This window comes from Physeter macrocephalus, chromosome 14, assembly GCF_002837175.3.
Source record: "Physeter macrocephalus isolate SW-GA chromosome 14, ASM283717v5, whole genome shotgun sequence".
Classification (NCBI taxonomy): domain Eukaryota; kingdom Metazoa; phylum Chordata; class Mammalia; order Artiodactyla; family Physeteridae; genus Physeter; species Physeter macrocephalus.
This window is the reverse complement of record NC_041227.1, coordinates 89,922,948-89,936,305: the sequence shown is the minus strand read 5'-3', so window position 1 is coordinate 89,936,305 and position 13,358 is coordinate 89,922,948. Positions and strand designations below refer to the sequence as shown.

General features: G+C 43.2%; 1 protein-coding gene across 1 annotated transcript; it reads left to right on the top strand.

The window, feature by feature from the left end:
* Positions 1–2,075: 2,075 nt before the first annotated feature.
* ZNF594 (zinc finger protein 594) lies at positions 2,076–13,249 on the top strand. Its single transcript, XM_028498939.2, has 4 exons — positions 2,076–2,193; positions 7,716–9,328; positions 12,256–12,493; positions 13,056–13,249. Exons 1-3 carry the CDS (start codon positions 2,076–2,078, stop codon positions 12,265–12,267), a joined length of 1,743 nt encoding a protein of 580 aa, XP_028354740.2. The 3' UTR covers positions 12,268–12,493; positions 13,056–13,249.
* The last annotated feature ends 109 nt before the right edge of the window (positions 13,250–13,358 follow it).

Sequence of the window (13,358 nt, the reverse complement as noted above, 5' to 3'; positions counted from 1 at the left end):
AGAGTTAACCTACTATTCATTTATTCAATGATTTTTTTAAAAATAAATTTATTTATTTATTTACTTATGGCTGAGTTGGGTCTTTGTTGCTACGCGCAGGCTTTCTCTAGTTGCGGTGAGCAGGGGCTACTCTCTGTTGCGGTGTGCGGGCTTCTCATTGCGGTGGCTTCTCTTGTTGCGGAGCACGGGCTCTAGGCATGCAGGCTTCAGTAGTTGTGGCTCGCGGGCTCAGTAGTTGCGGCGCACGGGCTTAGTTGCTCCGCGGCATGTGGGATCTTCCCGGACCAGGACTCGAACCCATGTCCCCTGCACTGGCAGGCGGATTCTTAACCAATGTGCCACCAGGAAAGCCCCTATTCTATGATTTTTAATTGAGCACCCACTATGGTCCAGGTACTGTTCCAACACTGCACAGAACAAAGACCCCCATCCCCACAGAGCTTACACTCTTGGGAGGCTTACACTGTAGGGGTGTGTGGCTTTATATACATTGGCGTGGGTTTGTTTTGCGGGGGGGTTGTTTTTTGTTGTTGTTGTTTGTTTTTGCCGTGCCGCGTGGCTTGCGGATCTTAGTTCCCCAGCCCAGGCCACGGCAGTGGAAGTGCCGAGTGCTAACCACTGGACCACCAGGGAATTCCCGGGGTGGGTTTTTTAAAATGTGTACAATAACACTTTGGAGTAAGTGGTATTTCTGCTTTACATTTGCAGAAATGATAGTTGGGGGAGATTAAGAAGCTGGGATTCTAATTTGGTTCTGCTTGCTTCCAAAGCCCTGTTGTGTTCAGAACTCTAAGCTGCCTCCGAGCTGTAATCGCCAGTGTCACTTTTCTGCTTTAGATACTACTTATACGCTGATGATTCCAAAATCTGTGTGTCCATTCTAGATTTTCCTCCTGGGTTCCTGACCCACTGATTCATTGGCTTCTCAGAAGTTTTCTCCTGGATGCCGCACAGGTACGTCAAATATAACGTGTCTGAAGTGGAATTCACCACCTCCTCCCCCTCACCACCACTCTTTCAGTCCCACTACCCAGCTTAGGCAGTTGTCCGAGCTAGAAACTTGGGTGTCATCCTTAATGCCTTCTCTTTTCCCTCACACCTTCCATTCAGGACAGCACCGATTCTCCCTGTTTTTGCTGCTTTAATATACTTTAAAATGTCTCCAGTCCCAGTAACTCACTGTCAGTGATGAGGCTCTCACTGTCTCCATCATAGATTCTGCCGTAGTTTCCTAAGCAATATCCCAGCTTTCAGCCTTGCACCCTCTAGTCTGTTCTCCATAAAGCTGTCAGAGCAGTCTTTTAAAAAGATAAATCTAATTATGTCATTCTCCTGCTTTAACCCCTTCCGGGGTTCCCCACTGCCTTCAGGAGAAAGTCCAAGCTTCTTAGCCTGAGATACACGGCCCTCCGTGGTTTGACCGCCACTTCCCCAGCTTCATGGTTTACTGTCTGTATTCTGGGCTTCAGTCATATGGTGCATCCATGAACACATCGTAGCTTCTTCTCACCTCCTGGCCTTTGTACATGCTTCAGCTTCAATCTGAAAAGCCCTTCCGTCTTCTTTTAGTCTAGTTATCTCAAATTGTCTTTCAGGCCTCACCTTAGAAGCTGCTTCCTTCAGGAAGTTTCCTCACCCATCCCACCCCGCTCAGGTTGTGCTCTTCTCATGAGGTCCCACGGCACCCACACTTACCCTTATTGTGTATTTAACACATTTAATTGACACCACACGCTAGTCAAGGGCAGGGACTCTGTCCTCATTATTGTATTCTAACCACCTAGCATGGTGCTTGGCCCATCATAGGGGCTCAGTTAAAGAGCAATAAATACTAGAGAATGGAAGAGACAAAATACAGTAAAGATGAGGAGTCATTGAAAAGAGAGAGTAACGTGAGGTGATTTTTACCACATGGTCTCACATATTTTTAAAGCGAGGGGCAAGATTATCTACTGAGACCAAGGGAATGCAGCAAGTAGTAGAGATTTAAAAGGGAAGGGGAAGCTGTGGAGTATCTGCTGCCAACTCCTTATTGGGTAGTAGCAGAACAGGAACTTCTGTTTCAGGAATTCAAGATGTTGCAGGATATGGCTGTGAATGAATCGCAACAGGATGCCGGGCCTCAGGTCCACACTCAGTGGAATCCCTGCATGGCAGAGATACTAGAGGAAGAGACAGAGCTGGTCTCACCGAGTAGGGGCTCTGTCCTCTAACTTAGACTCTATACACCCCGAACTCTCTGAGTTTCGGTTGAAAAGCAAAAAACAAGAAAAGGTTTTAAAGAGCTCAGTGGAATTGGAGGATTAAAGATTCCCAATGGCTTTTACTCTTGGAGACAAGATAAGATGCTTCTGCTCTTTGTTGAAGGGCGTCTAGCCTAATCTGTGGAGTTGACAACTCCTTGCCTTTCCCTGAGCTTGGTTCCTGTTAGAAACCAAGAGATGATGAAAAACTCAACTCATCTTCAGATCTTTGGACCTACTCTCCCACCCTCCAAACCTACTCTTCCTTCTCTGACCCCTGTCTTCATAAACAGCACCATATCCCACCCATTGCCTAAGCCAGAAAACTGAAAGTCATTCTTGACTCCTTTCTTCCCCCACTTGCAGTTACCATGTTTCATTGATTCAGGTTCTCCCATACTGAACAGTGCTCACCTTATTCCAGCACTGGCCACACTATCTTCTTGTCCATTTACACATATATCTCCCTTCATTGAACTGTAAGTTCCCTGAGGGCAGGGATGTTCACCTTTGTATTGCCAGTACCTAGTACAGTGTCTGGAATATGGTGGGTGCTTAGTTAATGTAAGTTAGGTGAACACATCAGTGAATGATATGAAATAACAGTGCCCTTTTCCCAGAAGCTCTGGGTTCAGCTGGATTGGATTGTAGAGGAGGACTCATCACTGATCAAACCTGTGTTTCAGATACTGTACCCTTCTCCAGACATCCTCTGAGGCGAAGAGTTCTTTAAATTACTCCCTAATCCTTTCACCTGTGGAATTGGATGAAAATGTTGAGCAGAGAATGCCATTCATCTCTGCAGGGAATGCTGTGTGGGACTAAGGACTGGGTACTTTGCCATACCTATGCCTGTGGTGAAGATTGACCCTAATGATTCTTACAGAGAGGAGTCCTTTTAGCACTATTTCTAAACAAATTTTTGTTTCCTCTTTCTTAGTCCCCTTCCTATTCTTCTTGTATCATCTTCACTTTGTTCTAGATCTAAAATGAAATGATAATATGTACCTGTATCGGTCAGGATCCAGTCAGGAGACAAAAACTATACCAGTAGTTTAAACAAGGGACATTTACTATAAAGCATATTTAACCGGTAAAGGTAGCTAACTACTAAAAGGATCTAAAGAAAACACTAAGGAGTATAGAAATAGATAACGCAGGAAGCCGTCTTACCTCTAGGACTAAGGAGGAGTAAATAAGGAAGGAACCACAAATTTAGAAGAGGGCTCCCCCTAACCCCAAAGCAGGGATTCAGACTTTTTTGGATGGGTTGTGGTTGCCAAAGAAACACAGCCTGCTGGTGTAAAGAAATTTGTCAGAGGGCATGTCTGTCGGCATGGCCTGCCAAATGACAGAGAAATTCACTGAAGGGTGCAGGCAGGCTAGAGGTAATCCATAGGAAAGGCCTGCTGGGTAGTGGAAAAACTCACTGGAGGGTTGAGTAGGCCAGAGCTGGTTGGTCTACCCCATCAAGCCTCCCTTATGTTGATTTGGGGGCCCCACCAAAAGACAAAACAGCTCAAAAGTACCAAGAGAAACCCCTTTCTCTTTGTGTGGCTTAAAGTGTTCCTCCAGCACCCTCTATTGACAAAGCCAGCCAACAAAAGGGAACTGTTTCCAGGGTCCAGCTCCAGTATCACAAGTAGGGCAAAGAGGACAATAAGGGCATGTATACTGTGATCCCATTTTTGTATCAGAAAAAAATTTATGCCCTGAAATAAGACTGGGAGAATATACAACAAAACATTGGTTATCTTTAGTTTCTTCTCTGTGCTCTTCTCTACTCTTGATTTTTCCTATAATGAGCATGTAGTATTTTTATGATCAAAAATGGAAAAAGTGGGAACTCCCCTGGCAGTCCAGTGGTTGACTCTGCACTTCCAATGGATGGGGTGCGGGTTGCAGGGGGCACAGGTTCGATCCCTGGTCGGGGAATTAGGATCCTGCATGCCACGAGGCGCAGCCAAAAAAAAAAAAGTGTTTCTCTGTAATTTTATTTTATTTTTGGCTGCACTATGTGTGGCATGCGGGATCTTAGTTCCCCGACCAGGGATCAAACCCGCACCCACTGCAGTGGACGCGCAGAGTCTTAACCACTGCTCAGAGTCTTAACCACGGGACCAGCAGGGAAGTCTGTTTCTCTGTAATTTTGAAAGATTATTCCTCTAAAATTATGGGGAAAAACTGATCATGAAACATATTAAGGTTTGGATCTTCTTTTAAAATTATGTATTTCTACTTGAGATGCTATCTGTTGATCCCTGTCATGACAGACAGGCAAATTAGCACAATTTATACTTAACTCCCACTACCTCTCCTCCTCTATTCTACAAAAATAATTTCCAACTGTTTAATGTCAGTTCCATATTTAAATTGATTCAACACTCCTCATCCATTGTTTTACAATGTTCTCTGAGGTCCTGAATGTTTATTTTCACTCATTTCTTCATTGGCTATATCTCATTGCCCAGCAGTTCTTTTCAAAAAGGGCTGCCTGTCATACTCCCTGAGTATTTACCTAGTTGAGAACATTTGCCTGTTTTAATATGAGGGAACAGTTTGCCAGGTAAAAAATGATCAAGTCACACTTTGTGTCTCTTCAGAACTTTACAGGCGTTACTATACTCTGGCATGAGTGTAACATGGAGGAGTATAAACTCAGCCTGAAATTCCCTCTTGCCCATTACTTGCTCCTCTGCCTCAGATCTTCATTTGTTCATTTATTCCTGAAATTTAGTTACTTCACCAGGCTATGCCTTGGTGTGGACTGTTGTGTATCAACTTTCTATGGACTACACTGTATCCTTCCAATAGATTCAAGTCTTTATTTCAGCCACATTTCCTTCTGTTATGTTTGAATGTTATTTTTTTCCTTCTGTTCGTTCTTTTCTCTTCTTTAGGAACACTAATTATATATATATTTGAATATCTTTCTGTAGCAACTTGTTTTCTCTATAATCATATTTATATCCACTGCATTCTTTGTTATCTCTCCAGGCCTCATCATGTCCCTGTAGTGGTTATTTTTCTTTTTTCTTTGATGAGTTTCATCTATGTAATGCATTTAGTTTTCCCTTCCACTTTTTTCCTTCAGCTCTGCCAGATTACTTCTCACTTCTTTTTATTCTTTTATAATCTACAATCTATTTTGAGCTCTTATATGTCTTCTTTGAGTTTTCATTTAAACAGTGGTTTTGTCTATAATTTCTTTGAGATAGTGGAGAGCTCTGCTGAATGCATCCTATTAATTCCTTTGCTGTTCCTCTTGGGTGTATGCTCCTAATCCCTCTGTTACTCATGTTGCTTTCTTTCCTAAAGCAACAACCACCTCTTTTCAAGCACACATCCCACAAAGTTACCTGAATGATTACTACTCAACAGTGCATGAAGCAGGTTCTCTATGAAAGAGGGAAGAGGCAGAGGGAATTGAGCAAGGGCACCTCAAAGCCTTCATACAGATCTGCTGCCACTGCATGAAGCAGGTTCTCTATGAAAGAGGGAAGAGGCAGAGGGAATTGAGCAAGGGCACCTCAAAGCCTTCGTACAGATCTGCTGCCACAAACACCTTCTTATCAAATCTACAGGCATTATCTCCCTTCAGCTTTTGGTTTCCAGGAGATCAACATGGCACAGAAAAAGCCCTGTAGATCACTGGACTTGCGTAGCACAGTCTAACAGTCACACTCATCTCCTTTCTTCATCTTGCTCCACGGCTGCCAGTGTTCCTCAGCCAGGTACCAGGTGGAAGACAACCTAAATAATCTGCCAGCACTGTTTCTTCTTTAGCATCTTCCCCTGCCACTCTGATATGTCAGACTAAATCTCTATGGGACAGTCGCTGCTTCTGTCACCCGCCTCCCCGCCATGGCTCTAGATCTCTTCACTCTAATTAGAAGATCACTGACCATGCCTTTCAGGATATGAGACTTTGGGAGACATCTGTATATGACCCTTTTTTTGAAGATGGAGTTTACCTCATTTGTCATTCTTTTAACTGTTTTCAGTGGGTTTTGAGAAATACCTTTTCCATCTTTTAAACTGTTTCTAAATTTTGAACACTATATATCAAACAAACCCCCAAAAAATCACTTTAAGGGAAAATTATGACAAAGCCAATTCTTTCCAGTATTTTATTTGAATGTTAAATAAATAAAATCCAGCCTAGATATGGAGGTTTGTGCTAGGGACACATTACTTAATGATAATTCTTGGGCATAAAGGGTAATGATTAATGATAATAGTAGTAATAGTAACAGCAGCTGACACTTACATAGTGCTTTCTATATGCCAAGCATGGTTCTAAATGTTTTACATATATTTAATTCTCATAACAACTCTATGAGGTAAATACTATTATTATCTCCATTTTAGAGATGAGGAAACAAGCACAGAGAGCTGCAGCAACTTGCCTAACATCACACAGTCAGTAAGTGATGGAGATAGGATTCAAACCCAGGCATTTTGCCCGACAGTCAGTTAAGAATCCACACTCTTAACTTCTATGCTGTGTTGCCTCTTATTCATCGCAAAAAGATTACTGACTAGAGAGTTCCAATCCCCCGGGCCAAGGTGAAATGGCTCTCTCAAGGAGCTCAGAAATGTGTTTTTGTGACTGGGCAAGGTCAGGGATTGATGATATGAACACTCAAAAGCAATAAACTCATCTGTCTTCCAGCTGCAGGAGGATATAAAATTGCCATACAAAGGAGGCAGTTCCACCAGAATACCAGAAAGAAAAATGCCAGGTCTGAGAAAGGGAGAATTGATTTCTATTAAAATGGCAGCCAAGCATTTTTATTCTGAGGCATAGTTTCATATTTGTTTAACTGTCATGATATATTGGGAGGAATGGTTAGTGGATCAGTTATTAATTTATCATATCTCAATTCCAAATCTACCCTTCTTTGCTTTGCTTAAGTTACTGGATCTGGACGATTTCTCCTTTTCCAGCTGGTACAAGATTCGGATTTTGTCAATAGAGGATGCTGGAGGGAAATGCAAGACCATAGGAAAAGGAAGGAACTTCTTTTCCTGGTGCTGGTGTGCTACTTTATTTTATTTATTGGTGTGGCTGCCAGCAGATCATCTTGTGGGAGGCCTGGTGGCAATCACCCTAGTGAGTTGCTTCCTGTGAACCCATTCTGGCCTGGCCTCAGGGCCCAGCAGGTTCCTACCCCATCAAACAGGCCACTTCCAGCTCCAGACTGCCCACCTCCAGTGAATTCTTCCACCACCCTGCAGGCCACCCACACACACCAGCTCCAGCCTGCACCCCGGCAAGTTTCTTCTCCACTAATAGGGTGTGTGTTCCTGTGGTAGCCACAGTCCCTCTGAAAAACGTCTGAATCTCAGCTCCAGCAGGGCAGAGTCTTCTTCCAAGTTCCTTGTTCCTCCCTCTGAGACTTCCCAGTGTAGGAAAGAGGTGAAAATTTGTATTTTAGGAATTATAGAATGGTCTGCTTATTATTTCAGATTCTGAGACCAAAAATAAGATGAAAGATTGGAAGACAAAGATGGAAATTTCTGAAGAAAAAGATTCAGCAAGGGCTGTATCAGAAAGACTCCAAAGACAGATCTCCCAGGAATGTGGGTTAGTTGAAACTGGTGATCCTGAGGACAGGTTATTGAGGTATTGGGTAAGCCCCTTAGAGGATGCAGTGGTACATCCCCCTTCCCAAGAGAGAGGTATAAGGGAAGTGAATCTGATCCCCAAGAAAGCCATTGCAGGAGAGAGAGTCCATGGATGTATGGAAAGAGAAAAAATACTTTCTGCAGGAGAAAGATCCCACAGATATGAAGTCTGTGGCCAGAGCTTCGAACAGAAGTCAGAAGTAACTGAACATCAGAAAACTGGTAATATAAAGAAAACCTATGAATGTAAGGAATGTGGAAAAACTTTCAATCGGAGCTCAAACCTGATTGTACATCAGAGAATTCATACAGGAAAGAAACCGTATGTATGTAGTGAATGTGGAAAAGACTTTAATCAAAGTTCAAATCTTATTATACATCAGAGAATTCATACAGGAAAGAAACCTTATATATGTCATGAATGTGGAAAAGACTTCAATCAGAGCTCTAACCTGATCCGACATAAGAGAATTCATAACGACGAGAATCCCTATGAATGTAAAGAGTGTGGAAAGGCCTTCAAGGGAAGCTCGAACCTTGTCCTGCACCAGAGAATTCACAGTGGAGGGAAGCCATATGTATGTAATGAGTGCGGGAAGGCCTTCAGTCAAAGCTCAGATCTTATTATCCATCACAGAATTCACACTGGAGAGAAACCCTATGAATGTTATGAATGTGGACAAACTTTCAGTCAGAGTTCACACCTTGTCACACATCAGAGAATTCATACTGGAGAGAAACCCTTCAAGTGCAACACCTGTGAAAAGGCCTTCAGGCAGCGTTCACGCCTCACAGAACACCAGAGACTCCACAGTGGGGAGAGACCCCATGAATGTCACAAATGTGGGAAATCCTTCAGTGGGCGCACAGCCTTTCTTAAACATCAGAGACTACATACTGTAAAGGAACTTGAATGTGAAAAAGCCTGCACTTCTGACTTAGCTCTTATCCAACAACAGAGAATTCACAGGGAAGAAAAACCTTATGAATGTACTGAGTGTGGAAAAACTTTCCGGGGAAGTTCAGATCTAATTCGGCATTGGATAACTCACACTGGAGAGAAACCCTATGAATGTAATGAATGTGGGAAAGCCTTTAGCCAGAGGTCGCACCTTGTTACACATCAGAAAATTCACACTGGAGAGAAACCCTATCAGTGCAATGAATGTGGGAAAGCCTTCCGGCAGCGTTCACTCCTTGTCCAGCATCACAGAATCCACAGTGGTGAGAAACCCTATGAATGTAAGGAATGCGGAAAAGCCTTCATCTGGCGCACGGCTTTTCTCAAACATCAGAGACTTCATACTGGAGAGAAACTTGTGGAAGGTGAGAAAACATTCAGCAAGGAAGAGTTGCTTAGAGAAGAGCGGAGAATTCACCAAGAAGTGAAAGCTTATCAGTGCAATCAGTGTGGTAGAACTTTCCGAGGCAGCTCAGACCTCATCCGACATCAGGTAACTCATTCAGGAGAGAAACCCTATGAATGTAAAGAATGTGGGAAAACTTTCAATCAGAGCTCAGACCTTATGAGACATCACAGAATTCATAGTGGAGAAAAACCTTATATGTGCAATAAATGTGGGAAATCTTTCAGGGGCAGCTCAGATCTCATTAAACACCACCGTGTTCATACTGGAGAGAAACCCTATGAATGCCCTGAATGTGGGAAGGCCTTCAGTCAGAAATCACACCTTGTTAGTCACCAGAGAATTCACACTGGAGAGAAACCCTTTGAATGTAGCGACTGTGGGAAGGCCTTCAGTGGGCGCACAGCTTTTCTTAAACATCAGAAACTTCATACTGGAAAGGAGCTTGGGGAACACAAGAGAGTCCACAAACAGGACTTATTAAAATAGGTAACAGAGACCTAATGAACGTAGGAAAAGTCTGATGGAGACCACATCATATTGCACCATAGAAGGTTTTTATTGCTGAAAACTCTTTGAAGGTAGGAAAACATTAGAAGAGCCCTACTGGTTGGAAAACATATAAGTGTAATGTGGGAAAGCTCTTGGACATAATCGCCTTTTTTCTGCCTCAGAGTTGACACTGGAGTATGGTCCCCAGGATAAAATTAATTGAGAATGTTTTAGGGGACTTCCATTGTTAATAAAATCATTAGAAATCACTTTGTCAACAACCCCCAAACTAAATTCTTCATGGAAGGAGCCATTTCAATCTCGACTACCTAGTCCAGTGACAAGTATAAATCTGCTTTAGGTACTTTAGAGTGATTAAATCTTTCTCTGGGATGAGTTCTTCCCGTTAGATATATATTTTATACATATTCCCCTTTTATCTCCTTATAAAAATATGCTTATGCATATGTGATAATACTAATTAGAATGATCCGTTAATTCAGGGGTCCCCAACCTCCGGGCCATGGACGGGTACTGGGCCGAGGCCTGTAAGGAACCAGACCTCACAGCAGGAGGTGAGCATCGGGCGAGCGATCGAAGCTTCATCTGCTGCTCCCCATCGCTCGCATTACCTCCTGAACCATCCTCCTCCCCCTCCACCCCGATCCATGGAAAAATTGTTTTCCACGAAACCAGTCCCTGGTGCCAAGGAGGTTGGGGACCACCGCATTAATTGAGAGGAAACAAAAAGTAATAGAAATGACTTGACAACAGGAGAGCTGAAGGCCAGGACACAAGAGCCAAGTGCGGTATTCCCCAGAGGAAGAATAGTGATGATTAGGAGTATCAGGAAATGAAAGAGCAAAGAAAGGACAGTGGGTGTTGGGAATAGGATTAGACTGAGAGCCAGGGAAGAGCATTTAGGTGACCTTAGTTGCTGGGAATTAGAAGAAAGCAACAACTGTGAAAGGTCAGGTGATTAGAGGAGAGTAGTTTTATCTTGAACCAGGGCTTTGTAATTATTTGAGAACTGGAGAGTCTAAGTAGAACTCTGAAAGAGATCAGTGGGGGGTGCCTTCAGGATGGCAGAGAAGTAAGACGTGGAGATCACCTTCCTCCCCACAAATACATAAAAACTACATCTACATGTGGAACAACTCCTACAGAACACCTACTGAATGCTGGCAGCTTGTTAGTCACCAGAGAATTCACACTGGAGAGAAACCCTTTGAATGTAGCGACTGTGGGAAGGCCTTCAGTGGGCGCACAGCTTTTCTTAAACATCAGAAACTTCATACTGGAAAGGAGCTTGGGGAACACAAGAGAGTCCACAAACAGGACTTATTAAAATAGGTAACAGAGACCTAATGAACGTAGGAAAAGTCTGATGGAGACCACATCATATTGCACCATAGAAGGTTTTTATTGCTGAAAACTCTTTGAAGGTAGGAAAACATTAGAAGAGCCCTACTGGTTGGAAAACATATAAGTGTAATGTGGGAAAGCTCTTGGACATAATCGCCTTTTTTCTGCCTCAGAGTTGACACTGGAGTATGGTCCCCAGGATAAAATTAATTGAGAATGTTTTAGGGGACTTCCATTGTTAATAAAATCATTAGAAATCACTTTGTCAACAACCCCCAAACTAAATTCTTCATGGAAGGAGCCATTTCAATCTCGACTACCTAGTCCAGTGACAAGTATAAATCTGCTTTAGGTACTTTAGAGTGATTAAATCTTTCTCTGGGATGAGTTCTTCCCGTTAGATATATATTTTATACATATTCCCCTTTTATCTCCTTATAAAAATATGCTTATGCATATGTGATAATACTAATTAGAATGATCCGTTAATTCAGGGGTCCCCAACCTCCGGGCCATGGACGGGTACTGGGCCGAGGCCTGTAAGGAACCAGACCTCACAGCAGGAGGTGAGCATCGGGCGAGCGATCGAAGCTTCATCTGCTGCTCCCCATCGCTCGCATTACCTCCTGAACCATCCTCCTCCCCCTCCACCCCGATCCATGGAAAAATTGTTTTCCACGAAACCAGTCCCTGGTGCCAAGGAGGTTGGGGACCACCGCATTAATTGAGAGGAAACAAAAAGTAATAGAAATGACTTGACAACAGGAGAGCTGAAGGCCAGGACACAAGAGCCAAGTGCGGTATTCCCCAGAGGAAGAATAGTGATGATTAGGAGTATCAGGAAATGAAAGAGCAAAGAAAGGACAGTGGGTGTTGGGAATAGGATTAGACTGAGAGCCAGGGAAGAGCATTTAGGTGACCTTAGTTGCTGGGAATTAGAAGAAAGCAACAACTGTGAAAGGTCAGGTGATTAGAGGAGAGTAGTTTTATCTTGAACCAGGGCTTTGTAATTATTTGAGAACTGGAGAGTCTAAGTAGAACTCTGAAAGAGATCAGTGGGGGGTGCCTTCAGGATGGCAGAGAAGTAAGACGTGGAGATCACCTTCCTCCCCACAAATACATAAAAACTACATCTACATGTGGAACAACTCCTACAGAACACCTACTGAATGCTGGCAGAAGACCTCAGACTTCCCAAAAGACGCCCTCAGGTGACCTACACACAGAGGTGTGGCCAAATCCAAAGCTGAACCGCAGGAGCTGTGCGAACAAAGAAGAGAAAGGGAAATCCCTCCCAGCAGCCTCAGGAGCAGCGGATTAAATCTCCACAATCAAATTGATGTACCCTGCATCCCTGGAATACCTGAATAGACAACAAATCATCCCAAAATTGAGGTGGTAGACTTTGGGAGCAACTGTAGACTTGGGGTTTGCTTTCTGCATCTAATTTGTTTCTGGTTTTATGTTAATCTTAGTTTAGTATTTAGAGCTTATTATCATTGGTAGATTTGTTTATTGATTTGGTTGCCCTCTTCCTTTTTTTATTTTATATATATATCTTTTTTTTTTCCTTTTTCTCTTTTTGTGAGTGTGTATATGTATGCTTCTTTGTGTGATTTTGTCTGTATAGCTTTGCTTTTGCCATTTGTCCTAGGGTCCTAGGGTTCTGACTGTCCGGGTTTTTTAATTTGTTTTGTTTTGGTTTTTTGTACAGTTTTTAGCACTTTTATCATTGGTGGATTTGTTTTTTGGTTTGATTGCTCTCCTCTTTCCTTCTCTTTTTATTACTTTTTTATTTTTTATTTTTAATAATTTTTTCTATTTTAATAACTTTATTTTATCCTTCCTTCCTTCCTTTCTTCTTTCCTCCCTCCCTCCCTCCCCTTCCTTCCTCCCTCCCTTCCTCCCTTCCTTTCTTTCTTTTTCTCCCTTCTCTTCTGAGCTGTGTGGCTGACAGGGTCTTGGTGCTCTGGCCGGGTGTCAGGCTTGAGCCTCTGAGGTGGGAGAGCCAAGTTCAGGACATTGGTCCACCAGAGACCTCCAGCCCCCACATAATAGCAAACGGCAAAAGCTCTCCCAGAAATCTCCATCTCAACGCTAAGACCCAGCTCCACTCAACGACCAGCAAGCCACAGTGCTGGACACGCTATGCCAAACCATCCACCAGGAAGCCTACACAACCCACTGAACCAACCTTACCCACTGGGAGCAGAAACCAAAAACAATGGGAACTATGAACCTGCAGCCTGTGAAACGGAGA